General features: G+C 51.1%; 4 protein-coding genes across 4 annotated transcripts; all 4 read left to right on the top strand.

The window, feature by feature from the left end:
- Positions 1-1,179: 1,179 nt before the first annotated feature.
- On the top strand, positions 1,180-3,432 carry Z517_09080 (uncharacterized protein; the record flags this gene model as incomplete). The annotated part of the gene is made up of 4 exons (XM_013424990.1): positions 1,180-1,494; positions 1,549-1,801; positions 1,851-2,593; positions 2,638-3,432. The coding sequence occupies 4 exons, from the start codon at positions 1,180-1,182 to the stop codon at positions 3,430-3,432; spliced, it is 2,106 nt and encodes a 701-aa protein (XP_013280444.1).
- A 2,089-nt stretch (positions 3,433-5,521) lies between these two features.
- Positions 5,522-7,762, top strand: Z517_09079 (uncharacterized protein; the record flags this gene model as incomplete). Its single annotated transcript, XM_013424989.1, has 1 exon — positions 5,522-7,762. The coding sequence occupies one exon, from the start codon at positions 5,522-5,524 to the stop codon at positions 7,760-7,762; it is 2,241 nt and encodes a 746-aa protein (XP_013280443.1).
- Positions 7,763-8,613: 851 nt separating this feature from the next.
- Z517_09078 (uncharacterized protein) lies at positions 8,614-10,139 on the top strand (the record flags this gene model as incomplete). Its single annotated transcript, XM_013424988.1, has 4 exons — positions 8,614-8,685; positions 8,746-8,775; positions 8,835-9,818; positions 9,870-10,139. 4 exons carry the CDS (start codon positions 8,614-8,616, stop codon positions 10,137-10,139), a joined length of 1,356 nt encoding a protein of 451 aa, XP_013280442.1.
- Positions 10,140-10,580: 441 nt separating this feature from the next.
- On the top strand, positions 10,581-15,408 carry Z517_09077 (uncharacterized protein; the record flags this gene model as incomplete). Its single annotated transcript, XM_013424987.1, has 5 exons — positions 10,581-10,986; positions 11,029-12,034; positions 12,080-12,261; positions 12,321-13,012; positions 13,060-15,408. The coding sequence occupies 5 exons, from the start codon at positions 10,581-10,583 to the stop codon at positions 15,406-15,408; spliced, it is 4,635 nt and encodes a 1,544-aa protein (XP_013280441.1).
- Between the last annotated feature and the right edge of the window lie 103 nt (positions 15,409-15,511).

Genomic DNA, 15,511 nt, shown 5'->3' with positions numbered 1-15,511 from the left:
AAGGTTCGATGAAGGTCCGCTATTGTTCAAAATCGAGAGGCAAAGAACGATGGCATGGTCCTTCGTGGAGATGCACGCTTGCAGAGTCCCAAATCGGGTGTGAAACGGGACTGAGTCGTTGAACAATGATGTTTCTCAAAGAACGAGGTGTTTGGTATGTGTCGGGAGAGTGGGAGGCAGCGTGGAGAGCGGGCGGATCCAGCGAGATGGCAAAGGAGCGAGCGTGGGCGAGGGTAGAGGCGATGGCCAAGGGCGTGACTGGCGGTGCAGGATTGGCCCGAGGGGGGTGGCCGTTCGAGCCTGAACCACTGAAAAGAAGATACGGAATGAAAGATACGAAAGGCTTTGGGCTTGGCGCGCGCTTGCTAGCCAAGGCAGAGGAGGGAAGCTCTGTCTGACAGATTTTCTGACACCCAAACACCCAAACAACGCCAGAATGACAGGGCGAAGGGAGAAGACTTTGGTGTCAGACATGACCAATTTTGCTTGGTTTCCGCTGCGGGCAATTTTTAGGTGCAATTGCCGCGCCACTGCCATCACCATAATAATACGCGGAAAAAGCGACTTCATTTCGCCTTCGCCACTCTGCCACTGGAGCCGGCAGCTTGTGATTACCACCCGGTGAATGTCGTCAGCTCCTGCCTACCTAATACATGCTCCTAGATGGCCATTTGGGTGCTCAAACATGCTCAAATAGGCAACCCTGTTCTCGGGAGCAAGTCTTCGACCCGTCACATTGCTACGGATTTTGCTGAAGGGCATGATCGTTATCGACCAAACTGGTAGCAGGACTCTGCTGCCTCTAGAAAATGGAGATGCTCGAACAGATGAACTGTTTTTGCGACCGAAAGTGGTAGCACATACTCTCGTTCATCTGTCTCTCTTTGCATTCAGATGACCCAGTTGTCTCCTCAAGGAGCCACCCAAACACATTATTCGGGTTGAACAAGCTCCTGTAGATTGATGGTCCATCCAATGAAACTGGTGGTCAGGATTTCATGCCTCTATCATCTCTGGACTTCAGGTTGATAACGGACGTGATATCTCTGCAAGTGGACTTGGGTCATGTGAGATCCAGAAATCGTGACATCGAAACCCGCAACGCACTGTGTTTCTGACTTCCAGGACCAAATTCTTCTACCTTCACCCTCAAAAGTTGATCATTGGGTCCTCACAATCATGGCACAGCAGGTGCTCCTTGCTCCTCCTACTGAACGGATACTTTCCCAAGCCGAAAGCCTCGCGGTTGTTCAGATCTTCCTCAACGCATCGTTGGCCTGTATCGCCCATACTAGAGAACTGATCCCTTGGACATCGTCCTGCTTCCGCACGCGATATGTCGATCAAATCACCCTCGAAAGCGACTCGTCTGCCGGAGAGAGCCTGTATTCAGCTTTTCAATCGTTGGCACCAGAGAGCGCTGGTGAGGGTCAAGAGGTCAAACTTCTCGTCCGTGGGGGCAATCGATGCGCCGATCAAATGCTTGATATGCTTGTACACCCTGAACATCCTCGGCAGACTTCGAGAAGCCCGCTAATTTCCAGTCAGGAGCAAGGGGTTTTTGACGCCTTGGATCAAAGCTACCTAGACAGCCTGCGAGTCTTTGTGACCGACGCAGCCCAACGCCAGCCATCAATTATCGAGACTTACCACTTCGCTTTCGCGTACGAACGTGGCACTGTCACCAGTGTGCATTTGAGTTCGGTAGCTCACGCATTCGTCTTGGAGAATGTGCACAAAAGTTTCAGGGTTGCGATACGGGCTCTGCTTCGTTCGCTCAGGAATTTACCCCGTCTGCCAGGTGCGCGTTTCTCGTCTTGTCGCAGGTCAGAGCACTGACAGAGACTTAGCTCGTCGCAAGCTAGGAATGAGTCTCACATATAACGAGTCATGTCCTATGGTATATCAGCCACCCGGCTTTGTAGACAAAGATGAATATCAAGAGGGGGAAGGTCAGACAATGTGTGAGGCGCTGCTGGATCGAGACGAGGATGTTGTAGGTATGCTCGAGTGTGGTTACCATCAAATGCGCGTTGCAGTACACCTTCAAGATGCTGCAAGACAAGAATCGTTGATTGATCTGCATGACACGGAAATCAGCAGACAGCTGCAAGCAATGCAGAAGACCTCCTCCAGCCACAGCAACAATTTATTGTCTACCTTGAGAGACTCGTTTCCTGGTTCAAAACGTTCTAGGAACGGCCCAATGCCTAGTGCGAAACGCCTGCGGCCCTCTGAACCTAAGAAGCCATCAAGCGATGAGTCTGTTCCACACAGCGTCGGTACAAACCAACTCACAGAATTCCAGGGCCCTAGGGGGTCAGCCTTCGCAACTCCAAGACCGGGTCACCGAGGAAGTGCGTCGAAAGATTGTCCTGTCCAAAAGAGCCTGCCTGGAGAAAATGGGCTCTGTATCAGTGTCACAAAGCTCGCAGAGCTTCTCATACACTGCTATGCTGTTCAGAGTGGAAAGACTGGTGAAAGTGGAGACGCTTTTGACCATCGCCTGCTAGCCGACGGTAGGATCCGACGGCTTAGTCGATCGAGTCGCATTGGCTGTGAATGTGGAAGTCAGCATAGATCAAGTTCAATGGTAAGCTGGTCGAAAGCTACCAATTCAGTGGCTAACCAGGTTAGCTCTTTTGCGAAGTATGCGATAGTTGGCAGCATAAAGAATGCTATGGCCGTGGCGACAGCCTCCCTCCTGCTACCATACCTGAGGAGCACTTCTGCTATACCTGCCTCTTGTTTTCCGAAGGGCTAAAACCCCCGAATTCTCCCCTACTCATTATTCTCCTCCGAGTGGCTACAGGCTATCTCGCAGCAAAGACCACACCCGGATTGCGGATTGCCGGAGACTTCCTTCAGACGCAGCTGAAACCATTTCGCTGGACCAGGGAGGTGCTTGACTGGGCAATGGAGCGCCTCGTGGAGGAGGGTCTGCTCAAGCCAGTAGCTAGAGGCTTCTTCGAAGTCGGATCACTTGACGATGCGGAGATGTGGCAGGTCAAGGAGCGATGCATGGGTTCATTGGCATCAGTAAAGGGTCTTTTCGAGACCTGTACAAACCCTGACAATACGAGGCGCAATGACCTGCTGAGTTCACTCAAAGCGTACGCTGGTGAAAATGATTATACGACAGCCGAAGGATGCGAAGAAATGATCTCGTACGACGAGTTCGGGGTTCCAGTATACCGCTGGGGATATGACACGGCCACAAGGAATCCCTCGTTAAAGAACCCCGTTGTCGAGAAGGAACTGACAACGCCGGTTCGTCGACGAAAGATCAGTATCTCACGCATACTGATCAACATTGATCGTTCCCCCTCTGCAGCGAGCATGAGTCTGGAAGAATCAACAAATCGATTCCGTGACAACAGGAGTTATAGCACTGATTGCAGCAACGCAGCCTCGACAGCGACCGCTGACTGATTGTGCGCCGAAAAGGCGTCCGCCACAAAACAAGCAGATGAAACTGCAGGAGACCCTGAAGAGGTGGCTGGTCAGTACTCGGTAGGGTGTGACACGTCCCGGGCTGCCACGAGGAAAACACGTGGCAATGGTGGTTTTGGTGATGGTGGCTGAATGGGTGGTCGTGTCACAACAAGCCTCGACAAGGGGCCCCGAACTGATGCCCCTAATCTTGCGGTACGACCTCGAGACTCCAAAAGATAATGTTTAGAGAATCAGGGCTGTTTGCCCAACACTTAGTCTCTATCGTACGGTTCCACGATACTGCGACTAGGAGTATCTATCTCTCCCTACTCGCAGACGTTGTGCTTCAGGTCCAATATTGTCCATAGATGCTGAAAAGCAAAAAGCAAAAAACAAGCTTGCCTCGAGAAGCAGATCCATGTAACTTTTGCTAGTCAAGCCATACTTGAAGAGGCTGCATTTCATTTGTACTCGTACTTCTTGCAGTGGAATTAATAATAGTGTGTGACAAGCGGACAATAAGCGAGCAGATTCTCGAAGCCTGAAGGACGAGATGAGTCGAGTCGAACAAAGCAATTTGACTCGGTAAAACAACAGCCATCGGATGTAAACAAGTCGATTCGGAATCTCAGGAAATGAAACCCCCTGGCATGGCTGAAAAGCAATATCCCCCAGAGTCGCTACATACTAGGCCGTTGGTGTTCCTTTATCCTTTCGGTGATGGCTCACAGTCCAAGTGACGACGCTACCGAACTGGCATCCCCCCTAGAACTTGAAGCCACTTCAGCCAAGAGGGCCCCCCCATGACTCTCCCCCAGGGCCTTAACTAGCAAAGATGGCACCGTGGGTGTCACTGGAAGTGGAGTTGCCCTTGGCACCCAAGGCACCTAGCACCTAGCACCCTTGACCGAGGGCTTGCCTCGGGCTAACCTCGTACAAAGTCCCCCCGTGGATCCGACAGTCTCAAGGTGTCCACGCATCCCAAGTTGGTTGTTAAGCTGCTCCCGGGGGCTCTCGTCACCCACACTAGACTTGATCTCCATCCAGTTAACGCGACATCCTTCCCAAGAAAGGACTTGATCTACCCCTTCTCTGGCCTTCAACTAACAAGTGGTGCTAGCGATGGCTTCGCAAGCTACCAGTTTACCCCCATGGCTCCTCATCTCATTCAGCTGACCACTCAGCACCGCCCGCGGAGGGTGCGGCTAGCGACTCTGAATCCTTTATGTTTGGGTTAGCATCCGCCACCACGGCCTAGACGTCTTGTGGAGGGCTGCAAGAGACGCTTCAAGAACACCGACAGAAAGGCCAGAAGGTCCAGAAGGGGCATGGCAACACGGCTGGAACCCTAGTTTCTGGAACGATTCAAGCCACCGACACTTTCCAGCAGCTTTCAAGCGTTTTCCACCTCGGGGATGGCATCTCCTTCAAGCCCATTCGACCAACCCTTGCCCTTGCTAGTCCGGTGTCCACGAGCAACTTTAGGCTCGAAACTTGGGGACTCGGGGCGGTGGCCGTTATCCATGGTATTTGTCGTGCCCGCCTTCAATTCGTCATCCCGCCTGAAGAGACCTGGTGATCCGCCAGAGGCTGATGGCCAGTTCAATGCCAGGCGATTCCAGTCCGGGCAATTTGGACTGCTCATCATACACCCTACTTTCACTGCGACCTCCACGAACTCCTCCACCTGCCTCAGTTCAACTGAACTGTCAAAGTTTTTTGTTACTGTAGCCCCTCGAAAGCCTCTCCGGCATGTTCTGCAGAATGGCCTCCACGAGATTCCAATAACGTGTTTGCTCGTACAGTCCCGAAAAGAACGGCATTCGGCTCGTCGGTCTGTGCACTTCGAACTCGACACCGGTTGACCTCCACCTCCTGACCTTTTCCTCTTGACGATACCGTCCTGGTTGCGAGAGCGGGTCCAAGATCAAGAGAAACCACCTCAAACGAAACACTGTCAGACAAAAGATACGAGACTCGACGGACTGGACGGAGTATTTGTTGGCTGCTTGTCCCACATACCCTCCACCTCGGCATGCACAAAAGATCAGAGGTCAGCGTGTGGGCATGATCAGGAAACGCTGATATGGGTGGCGGTCAAAGGTTCCGTCTGCCGGCGTCTCTGAAACGAACAAAATCCAATGCTCCAAACCAAGGCCGGCAGCCAGAAGGAAACGAATACAAAGTACAGCATCTGCTTGGGATCACTGAAACTGATTTCAACACGGTGCGGAACCAGAGCATTAGCTCTTCAGCCACTGCAAAATTGCCTGCCTTGTCATTTTCAGATGCCACAACCGAACTGGGCTCTTCTCATCCCCCAACGGAACAGCTGGATGCCAGTGCAGATCTCAACTTGAAAGCGTCGTCTGTGTTGTTGCACGAGGAATTCTTGCTCAAAGCAGATGCTGCTGGCTCAACACATTCCAAGCGCCTCAAGACATACGGCTCATCCTCTACCATGAACTCGTATTATGATGCTTATAAGGCGCCATTAGCAGTGTCACAACAGACTTCTGAGTCCTCCCGACGGGATTTTGCTCTCCGAAAAGGAACGCCGGTGGTCATCAAATCTACGATTCCGGACAAGGGCTCTCCGCGTCAATTGAAACTTTTTAGCCGCTCTAAAAGCGACAATAAATCGGGAACGAAGAAGCTCACGAAGCACAGTTCTCAATCTGAGGATGCTGCCGCCAAGATGTTTTTCAACAACCAACATTCCAACAGGCCCTCTAATCAAAGTGAATCTACGAGGCATTTACATACTACTCATCAGTCTAAGACACAAAAAGGTGTGCGCTTCCAGTCTGAGCATCCTGCAACATCGGTCGGTGCAGAGAAGTCCAAACCATCTATTACCCCTTCTCGACAAGAAACTTCATACATAAAGATGAATATCAGACGGCCCAAAGCCGGGGCAAAGCACTGGTTCGATGGACTCGAAGGTGACAGCAGTGATGACGAAAGCGTCCATGAGCCTCAACTGCAACCAAGCTTTGTTGCAGGAATGGAAATGGCATTCGAAGGACGTAGGATCGGTGTTTTGACAAATGAGGCATCTAGCGTCCGGACACAAACACCGGAAACAATTAGTCGAGCTGCAAGTTCGAAAGCACCATCCAGTCACTTGCTCCCTTGTTCAACGATCCCCTCCCGCGTCTCAATCCTCAATGCCAAATCGTCAAGATCTACCCTTTCCTGGGCTGAGTCACAGCAAACCTCATCAAAACCAAAAGCATCGTCCCTAGCGTCTACCGATCTCCACAAAACCAGCATCCTCGACTTGTCCTCTTCTGATGATGAAGGTGATGACAAGCCACAGCCATTGCCAAATCGCAGAGTATCTGGGAGCGTTCCTCTTCCGCTGCTGCGGGACAGCATAGCTGTGGAATCACTGGCGGATTCAGAAATTGAGGTAGGGACGGCTAAAGCAGTTAGTACAAAACAAAGTGCAACTGTAAGATCGAGGGCGACGCCGAATCTGCGGCGTGTTCATGGCAGTCATCTTCGGGGCTCTGCATCATCATTATCGAAGCCTCCCAACCAGCGACGAAGCCATCGATCAACTTATCTTAGCGACCAATCTGCCAATCCTCCGCCAGAAGACGACGACTTGCTTACTTCGTTCCCTGCCATCCCCACGGACCAAGCATCCTCGCACCGCCCATCCTTCCACGAATCTTGTTTGTCCGACACCGCAAGCATTGAAAGCAGGAGAATGATGAGCGTTACCCGACAAGAAGAATCTCTTTTGGCTGCTATCCGTTTGAGGAAAACAGTCCTTCGCCGACCATCCAACGGTGGTGTAGCAGACCAAAGGATACAGGCACTGCGAGAGACGGAGACCAAATCGACGAAGCATCAACCCCCTCCGCGGATCTCCGCAGCGTTGGAGGTCCAGCTAACTTTACATGGGAGGACACAGGAGCAGTCGAGATCTCCACATACAGATGCCAACTTTGACCAGGCCTCTTGCACGACTTTCCAAACAGGGCTGTCGACAGAACCTAGCGGGCGATACTCACTCGCCAGCTTTCAGACCGGCACTTCCATCGAGCCAGAGACCGAAGCGCCGTCCTCGATGGCTATGTTGTCGCCTACCCTACTTGCGCCATCGAATGGTGCAGTCAGTAGGATGAGCCGTTCGACCTTTTTTTCGACGTCGAGCAACAGTTCGAGGGACAACTCACGAAGTCGACGGGAGAGCCACTATCTAGCCACACTGGAGAAGCTACAGGCGGCACCAAAACGAGAAGAGGTCTCTTCTCAAGACTTCATTGATTTTCCTTATAATGGTTGGATGAAACTTGCTGCAGCAGCGCATTAGGGCTGTATCTTTGACGTTCAAGAGCCCAGCTGCGTCTCGTTTGTCTTTTCCTTTGTGGGATCACGGGTACCTAGTAGGAAGGACAGTGACGACGTTTTGAGAGAGCGGTGGATCGCTTGTGTACAATAGTCATGGCTCTGGCTTTTATGATGACGAAGGAGGATATGTCCATGGTGGATCAATGTACAGTAAGAGGCTGGGCAGTTTATAGAGCCCGGGATGCGCAGGGAGTTTATAGTTAATGGATGCTTGTCTTTCCGTGCCTGAGAGATGTCGCTGCGGACTTTCAGTACTTGCTGAGGGCATCTTCGTCATGATCAGTCTACATAGCATTGACAGGACTAGCATAGCGACCACCTGATGTGATCTTTCACCGCCACACCAGGGACTGGGATGCCAAGATTAATAAGTTGGAAAGGCGCAGGAGGCGAGGAAGGCCATGACGCAGGGCATGGCAGAGCCATTGACTTGTAGAAGTTCCGCTGGCTGGGGAGGCACCAATCAACGCGGCAAGCGACCATTCCACCCTTTACCCAAGGTTTTCCTCCCCTATCGTTTTTGGTCTGCTGCCACAGGTCTCGTTCACTCATTTTGTGTTGCTCGCGTGTCTGATGACCTTTGGGTCATCTTCACCTCATTGCTCGATCTCCGCCACTGGTTCGACGTGCCAGAATCATATACTGCCTCTTGCACCGAGATCCTGTCCACTCCTTTGACGCCCCCCTTCTCTTCCCTACCACATGAGAGTGGTTGATCTGCCTGGCGCAGACCCGTTTGGCTAGACACAGCGGCATTGCATTATCGAATATTTGTACACTTGGAAGGTTTTTCGTCAAACACCACCTCGAGCAATGGGCGTGGAAAGGCGCGGCAACGCGTCCAAATTCATGGGAGTGTCACTCCGCAGTCTGTCTTTGGGCACAGTAAGAGGAGCCCTGCATGAATCCTCCATGCATTCACAGACTGACTGATTATTTGTACAGTTGACAGTCCAATTTTCCACCTTCATTTTAGTGAGTCGGAAGGGATCTTTCTGCGTCCTGTACACATTGAACTGACTGGTCTCGCACAGCTCCTCCATTATTCCCGGGTTATGCCTACTATCGACGGACATCGCTATCTTCCTTCGACGGCCGTCTTTCTCGTTGAAGCCTTGAAACTGGCTGTATGCCTGACGATATCGCTCTACGAAGTCTCCCTCTCCGTCCCCCGATCAATGCCAGCAACCTCGCTCCTCGGGACACTAGGTAGCGCCGTTTTCACCGGCGACAGTTGGAAAATGGCCTTTCCGGCCGGGCTTTACACGCTGGCGAACAGCCTGCAATACGTTGCAATATCTAATCTGGACGCCGCGACCTTCCATGTCACGTACCAATTCAAGATCTTTGTGACCGCCGTGTTCAGCGTCTTGCTTCTGCAGAGGACGATTTCGGGAAGACAGTGGCTGTCCTTGATCCTGCTTATGCTGGGAGTTGCAATTGTCTCCCTTCCTCACGGCTCGTCAGGGTCGTTGGCCTCAAGCCACCATACGAGGATCTACCTTCCACGGTCGTCCAATCCTTTGCGAGAGCACTTTCGGATGGCAGAACCTGGTTCCCACCTCAAAAAGAGATCAGCAACGTACGAGGGCATAGAAGAAGACGAGCTCGCCTTGGACACTCCCGGGATGGATGCCTCTGTCGGACTGTTTGCGGTTCTCGGTGTTTGCATATGTTCAGGGCTTGCCGGAGTGTACTTTGAAAAGGTCATCAAGGAATCGCCCAAAAACACATCGCTCTGGATCCGAAATGTGCAACTGTCGATATATTCCCTTTTTCCGGCCTTCTTTATCGGAATCGTTTTCCTTGATGGCGAAACAGTGGCAAAATATGGCTTTTTCGCGGGTTACAACTGGGTGGTGGCTGCATCAATTGTCATTCAATCCTTTGGCGGCATCGTTGCGGCGTTCTGCATCTTTTATGCCGACAATATCTCAAAGAACTTTGCTGTTAGCATCAGCATGGTCCTTAGCAGCCTGGCGAGCTTCATGTTCTTTGATTTCGCCATGACCGGACATGTATGCCATTATGATTTGTTTGGTCTGTTCACCACAGCTAACAACTTCCAGTTCTTGATCGGAGCCTCGATAGTACTCATTGCTACCTGGGTCTATAATACCGAAGAGGCCCGGCTACCTCAAAGCCCCGCGGTTGTAGTCAATGGGCATGAGAAAATGTCGCTCAATGGTACTGCGGCATTAAACGATATGTCTATTCAGATCCCCAAAACCCCTTTGATTCAAGAAGAAACAGCCCTGGCGACTTCAAGACCGGGCTCACCAAGCCACAAAAAGAGGAATAAAGAACCTCTGGGCTATTTTGCGAAGCATCGTGACTGATTCGGGACTCGGTCGCTGGATCAGATACTTATGATTGGATATGAAAGGATAGACCTTGGATATACCCCCCTCGGAGGAGGGATGAATACTGCTACACGATCAGCGATGACATACTAGCCAGACAATCTGGTGCCAACGAGCAGACGGGGGCTCGCAGCACTGAGGAGTAAGTGATCACTTCACTGCAGGACGTGTTTGGAGGAGGAAGGCTACTTGCAGAGAGGAAAACAGAAAGAAAAAAGGGGCACGGTCACGTGTTCTTGTTTGGCTGTCCATCGCACCTGCCCATTGAGACTTTGACCTGCATGTCGCCTGCCTGCATCGTCCTTCCAGTCTGTTTGAAAATATCTTTCACTTTGATGCCTCTGTCATACAGTCACCCAAGTCTTCTCTCCATCCGTTGCACCCTCTTTTTATGGAACACTTGCCTCGATTCGTGTCATGGAAAACGTCAGACGCCTTCCTGCTGGCCGTCGACGAGATGCCCCATCCGCCTCCATCCGTGATCCCAGCACGGCACGGATTCCTGAATCTGGATCCTATCCAAATGCCTCTCACAGTGTCACGCAGCGACAATCGCCTTATTTTGCCCCACCCGGCCATCTCGAGGCTGCTTTGTTCGACCCATGCTCGCCTCCTGAACTTGACAGACCACTTGACGACTTTGGTAAGTCAGATACCCGTCGCCTTGTCCATCAAGACACTGAAACCTACTCAGACAGAGCTCTGCTCCAGGAGAGCTCACAACTCCCAGGACCAGCCACAGGACCGAGCGTACCCCGAGTCACTCTTGTTCACAAACCTCTCACGCCGTTAATGACCAGCAGTACAAGGAGATTTTTACAAGGTGAGACATAGTTGGCAACCAATAGCTAGGCTCTCATGACAGATCTAGATGACTTGCATGACAAGTCTGACCTCCAAAGGTCCAGCTCCTCGCCCACCGCCCCTTCCAGCAGTCCCACAGTGTCTTTCCTCCAGAACCGTCAACGTGACAGAACGAACGAAACCCTGTCAAGTAAGATGTACAGCTCGAGAGCATATGACTTTCCATCTGAGGAGGCCGGGGCCTCCTCAAACATGACTTCTGAAAACACGAGAGCCAGCCAGAGATCATTGCTGGGGCACAAACCTACCTCAGCACCGCCTATTATCCAAGGGATTCAGTTGGTCCCGACGACAGCACTACCAGACCGAGTTCGTTCGGTATTCAAGTTTGAGATTTTCAACGCTATCCAGTCAAAATGTTTCGAAAGTACCTTCCAGTCAGATGACAACATTGTCGTGTCAGCCCCGACTGGGAGTGGAAAGACTGCTATCATGGAGCTGGCTATCTGCAGGCTGGTAGTACAATCCAAAGGTCGAGATTTCAAAGTTGTATACCAGGGCCCTACCAAGTCATTGTGTTCAGAAAGATATCGTGATTGGCAACACAAGTTCGATGCTCTGGGTTTGCAATGTGCTGAACTTACTGGTGATAGTGACCCTAATGACTTGGCCCATGCACAGAAGGCAAACATTATCATCACCACTCCAGAGAAATGGGACAGCGTGACTAGAAAATGGAGGGATCACACTAAACTGATGCAGCTTGTCAAACTCTTTCTTGTCGATGAGGTACACATACTCAAGGATGAGCGCGGCGCTACCCTAGAGGCTGTCGTGTCGAGGATGAAGTCCCTGAAATCCGATATCAGAGTGGTGGCATTGTCGGCCACTGTGCCAAATTCGGAGGACGTGGCAATCTGGTTAGGAAAAGACTCGATGTCGCAACACTTACCTGCGCGCAGAGAGGTCTTCGGAGAGAGTTTTCGACCTGTCGAGCTCAAAAAGCATGTTTACGGATTTGAGGCGAAAGGCAATGATTTCGCTTTCGAGTCGATGTTGACAAACCAGTAGGAAAGTCCTATGAACGTGGAATGCATACTGATATCAACCAGGATACCAGACATCATTGCAAAGCATGGACGGGCCAAACCCGTCATGGTCTTTTGCTCTACTCGGCGGGCTTCAGTCACAACGGCCAAGGTGTTGGCGGAAATGTGGTCAACTGCACATCCTCTACAGCGTCTTTGGAAGGGGCCCCGAAAGCAGCTCTGCTTGATGAATCCCGATCTCAAAGGTATACTCCTGATCGCACTACTTTTCACAACTTGTCACGTGCTAATTATATCTCAATAGCTACGTCCGCCGCAGGTGTAGCATTCCATCACGGCGGTGTGAGTGCAGCAGATCGGCACATTATCGAGAATGCATTTTTGGAAGGGGAGATCAACGTCATATGTAGCACTTCCACGTTGGCTGTGGGCGTGAATTTGCCGTGCTATCTCGTCATTCTGAAAGGAACAAAAGTGTGGACTGACAATGGCTTAAAAGAATATGCAGATCTGGAGGTCATGCAGATGCTTGGTAGAGCAGGAAGGCCGCAGTTCGAAACTTCAGCATGTGCAGTTATCCTTACTCGGAAGGATAAAGTTGCGCACTACGAAAAGATGGTTTCAGGTGAAGAGATGTTGGAGAGTTGTCTTCATCAAAATCTTATCGAGCACCTCAACGCAGAACTTGTCCTCGGAACAGTGCACGACGTTACAACAGCAAAGCAATGGCTGGAGAGCACCTTCTTTTACGTCCGTCTGGAAAAGAATCCCTCACACTACCAATTTCGAGAAGGGGTCAAGGAAAGTACAAGGGATGAATTGCTCGAGCAATTGTGCAAGAATGATACCGCGATGCTTCTGGACGCGGGGCTCGTGGCACAAAATACTCGATTGACCTCAACAGTTTTCGGTGAGGCAATGGCAAGGTATTACGTCCGTTTTGACACAATGAAGTCATTTATGCAATTACCTCCCAAGGCGAGGATGTCGGAAATCGTACGTGGCATTCCCATGGTGAGGGTTTGACTGACCGGTCGTGACAGCTCTCGGTTTTGGCTCAAGCAAAAGAATTCCGCGAAGTACGAATGTTAGCTGGGGAGAAATCATTTTACAAAGAAGTCAACAAAGCTCCAGAAATCAAGTTCCCAGTCAAGGTCGATATTGCTCTTCCGGCCCACAAGATCACGCTGCTAATCCAGTCCGAACTGGGTTGCGCAGCGTTACCTGACGGTGAAAACTATAAAAGACATCTTCAACAAAGCCGAATCGATAAGATACCCGTCTTTGCTCACGCAAATCGCCTGATCCGCTGTATAATTGACTGTCAAATTCATTTGGAGGACGGAATTTCGACTCGTAACGCACTCGAATTAGGACGCAGCATTGCGGCACGCGTTTGGGACAATACCGCCAGCCAGTTAAGACAGGTTGAAGGTCTGGGTGAAGTTGCTGTTCGAAAATTGGCATCGGCATCGATCAACAGCATCGACACGCTTCTCAACACAGAACCCTCTCGCATCGAAGTTGTCCTCCGGAAGAACCCTCCTTTTGGACACCAACTGCTGCAAAAGCTGGAGTCATTTCCCAACCTGAGAGTATCGGTCAAGGAGACCGCTCGAGAACTTAAAGTTGGTGACGGTGTCAGGATCACAATGATAGCAGAACTCGGATTTCTGAACAAGCAGTTGCCCCGGACTTTCAACAAGAAGATGTTCTCTGTCTGCTTTTTAGCCGAGACATCTCATGGAACTCTTGTGGACTTCAGGAGGTTTAGCCCAAGAAAGCTTGAGAATGACGAGCATGTGGTCTTGAGTTTACACCTCACGAGGCCGACTAGCCATGTCAACTGCCATGTAATGTGTGACAGCATTGCAGGTACCAGCAGGTACGCCCAACTAAACCTATCGAATATTCCGACCTCAGTGTATCGCAAGTCGCGAGCCCAGGGGAATGTGCAGCCAGAAGAGAATGAGGGCCACGTTGGGATATCTAGGTGCTGGAACGAGGAATTCGACGATGGTGGAGTCAACGACCAAGATCTGCTTGCTCTCGAAGTTGATGAGGCCAGAATTGAAATGATCGAGGATATCGATGATCTTGTCGACAAAGAAACGGAGAAGAGGCGGGGCAAGTCACGGGAGGAAGTTCCGCAGCAACGTCGAGACACAAATCCAGAACGCGCAGAAGATTCCGATGTTGCTGCCTTTCGAGAGCCTGTACAACTGCCAAGCGGGCGCTGGACTTGCCAGCATGATTGCAATGAACGGGACAAGAAATGCAAACACCGATGCTGTAAAGAGGGAGTGGCAAAGCCTAGGCGTAGGCCCAAATTCGAACCCAAACTCAAAGAAGAAGAGAAGGTCCAAAAGAAGATCACTGCGGTGATGAAGCCGAAAAACAAGCAAGCGAGCCTATATCGCACGCACTCGGCAGATATGGCCTCCCCAGATCTGGAAAACAGGCGAGAACAAAATGGGACAAGCATTTCCAAGGATGCACTGTGTTCCAGAAGCCGAAGTCCTGGGGACATTCTGTCATCCAGCGACAGGAAGCATATCGAAGAACCTGCCGCGAAAAGACCGAAACTATCAGAGGGTCGAGAACGGGAGGACGCTGGACATCACTCCAAAAATACCGACTTCAACTCTGATGACTTGCTACAGTCTGCTCAGCACAGCTACTGTAAAAGAGCAGAGGCACACAACCCGAGTACCGCAAAAACCAACACTGAATTTTTCGACCTATTTTCCGACGAAGACGGCAATGACCCTTTCGCTCTCCCTCTTGGTGAGCCGGGAGTATTTGATGAACTCGGCTCTCGGTCCAGGAATAGCTCTAAAGTCGTACCAGAACCCGACCCCTTCGGCACAGATCTTGGTGGCCAGGACTGGCTCCCAGCAGAAGACGAACCCGCGGATTTTTTGACCTCAGATGTTGACCTTGGGTGTTTTGATGCACCACTCGAGCATGTTGCTATGGCTGATGTTGTCAAGAAGAAAACCTCTGCCACCATCCAGCGCAACTTTCCAACTCCAGGGTTGCCAGACCTTGCAAATGGGGCGAACTTCCGTGATGACTTCTTTCTTTCTCCTGCTAATTTTGATGAGTCTTCAGCAGACCATCCTGGAACAGTGGGTGATTCTAACAGTCTTCGATACGAGGATATTACCTCGTTTGCAGATACGCCGGTTGATTCAGTGGTGAAAACCCCGGTAGGCATCGAGCTCATGGACGTAACAGTAGACGCTGAAAATGGTCTTGCGGAGACTTCATGCAAAGAATCCGACTCTCAGCGAGAAAAGAGACTCTACGAAGAAGACCAGAAGAAAAAGTGGGAAGGAATTGATCAGTGGATATATGATGAGTTCCACGAGTACGTGGAGCTTGTTTAGTAGACGCCGATCGCCCAGTGCAATCTAAGGCAGCAGAGGATGGATGCTGAACGAATCCATCATCCCCAGGCAACGTCACCTGGAACCATGGTGGGGTGTCTCA

This window comes from Fonsecaea pedrosoi (genome assembly GCF_000835455.1).
Source record: "Fonsecaea pedrosoi CBS 271.37 unplaced genomic scaffold supercont1.6, whole genome shotgun sequence".
In the NCBI taxonomy this organism is placed as follows: Eukaryota; Fungi; Ascomycota; class Eurotiomycetes; order Chaetothyriales; family Herpotrichiellaceae; genus Fonsecaea; species Fonsecaea pedrosoi.
The sequence above is the reverse complement of the archived record's forward strand: the minus strand, read 5'-3'. Positions and strand labels throughout refer to the sequence as shown.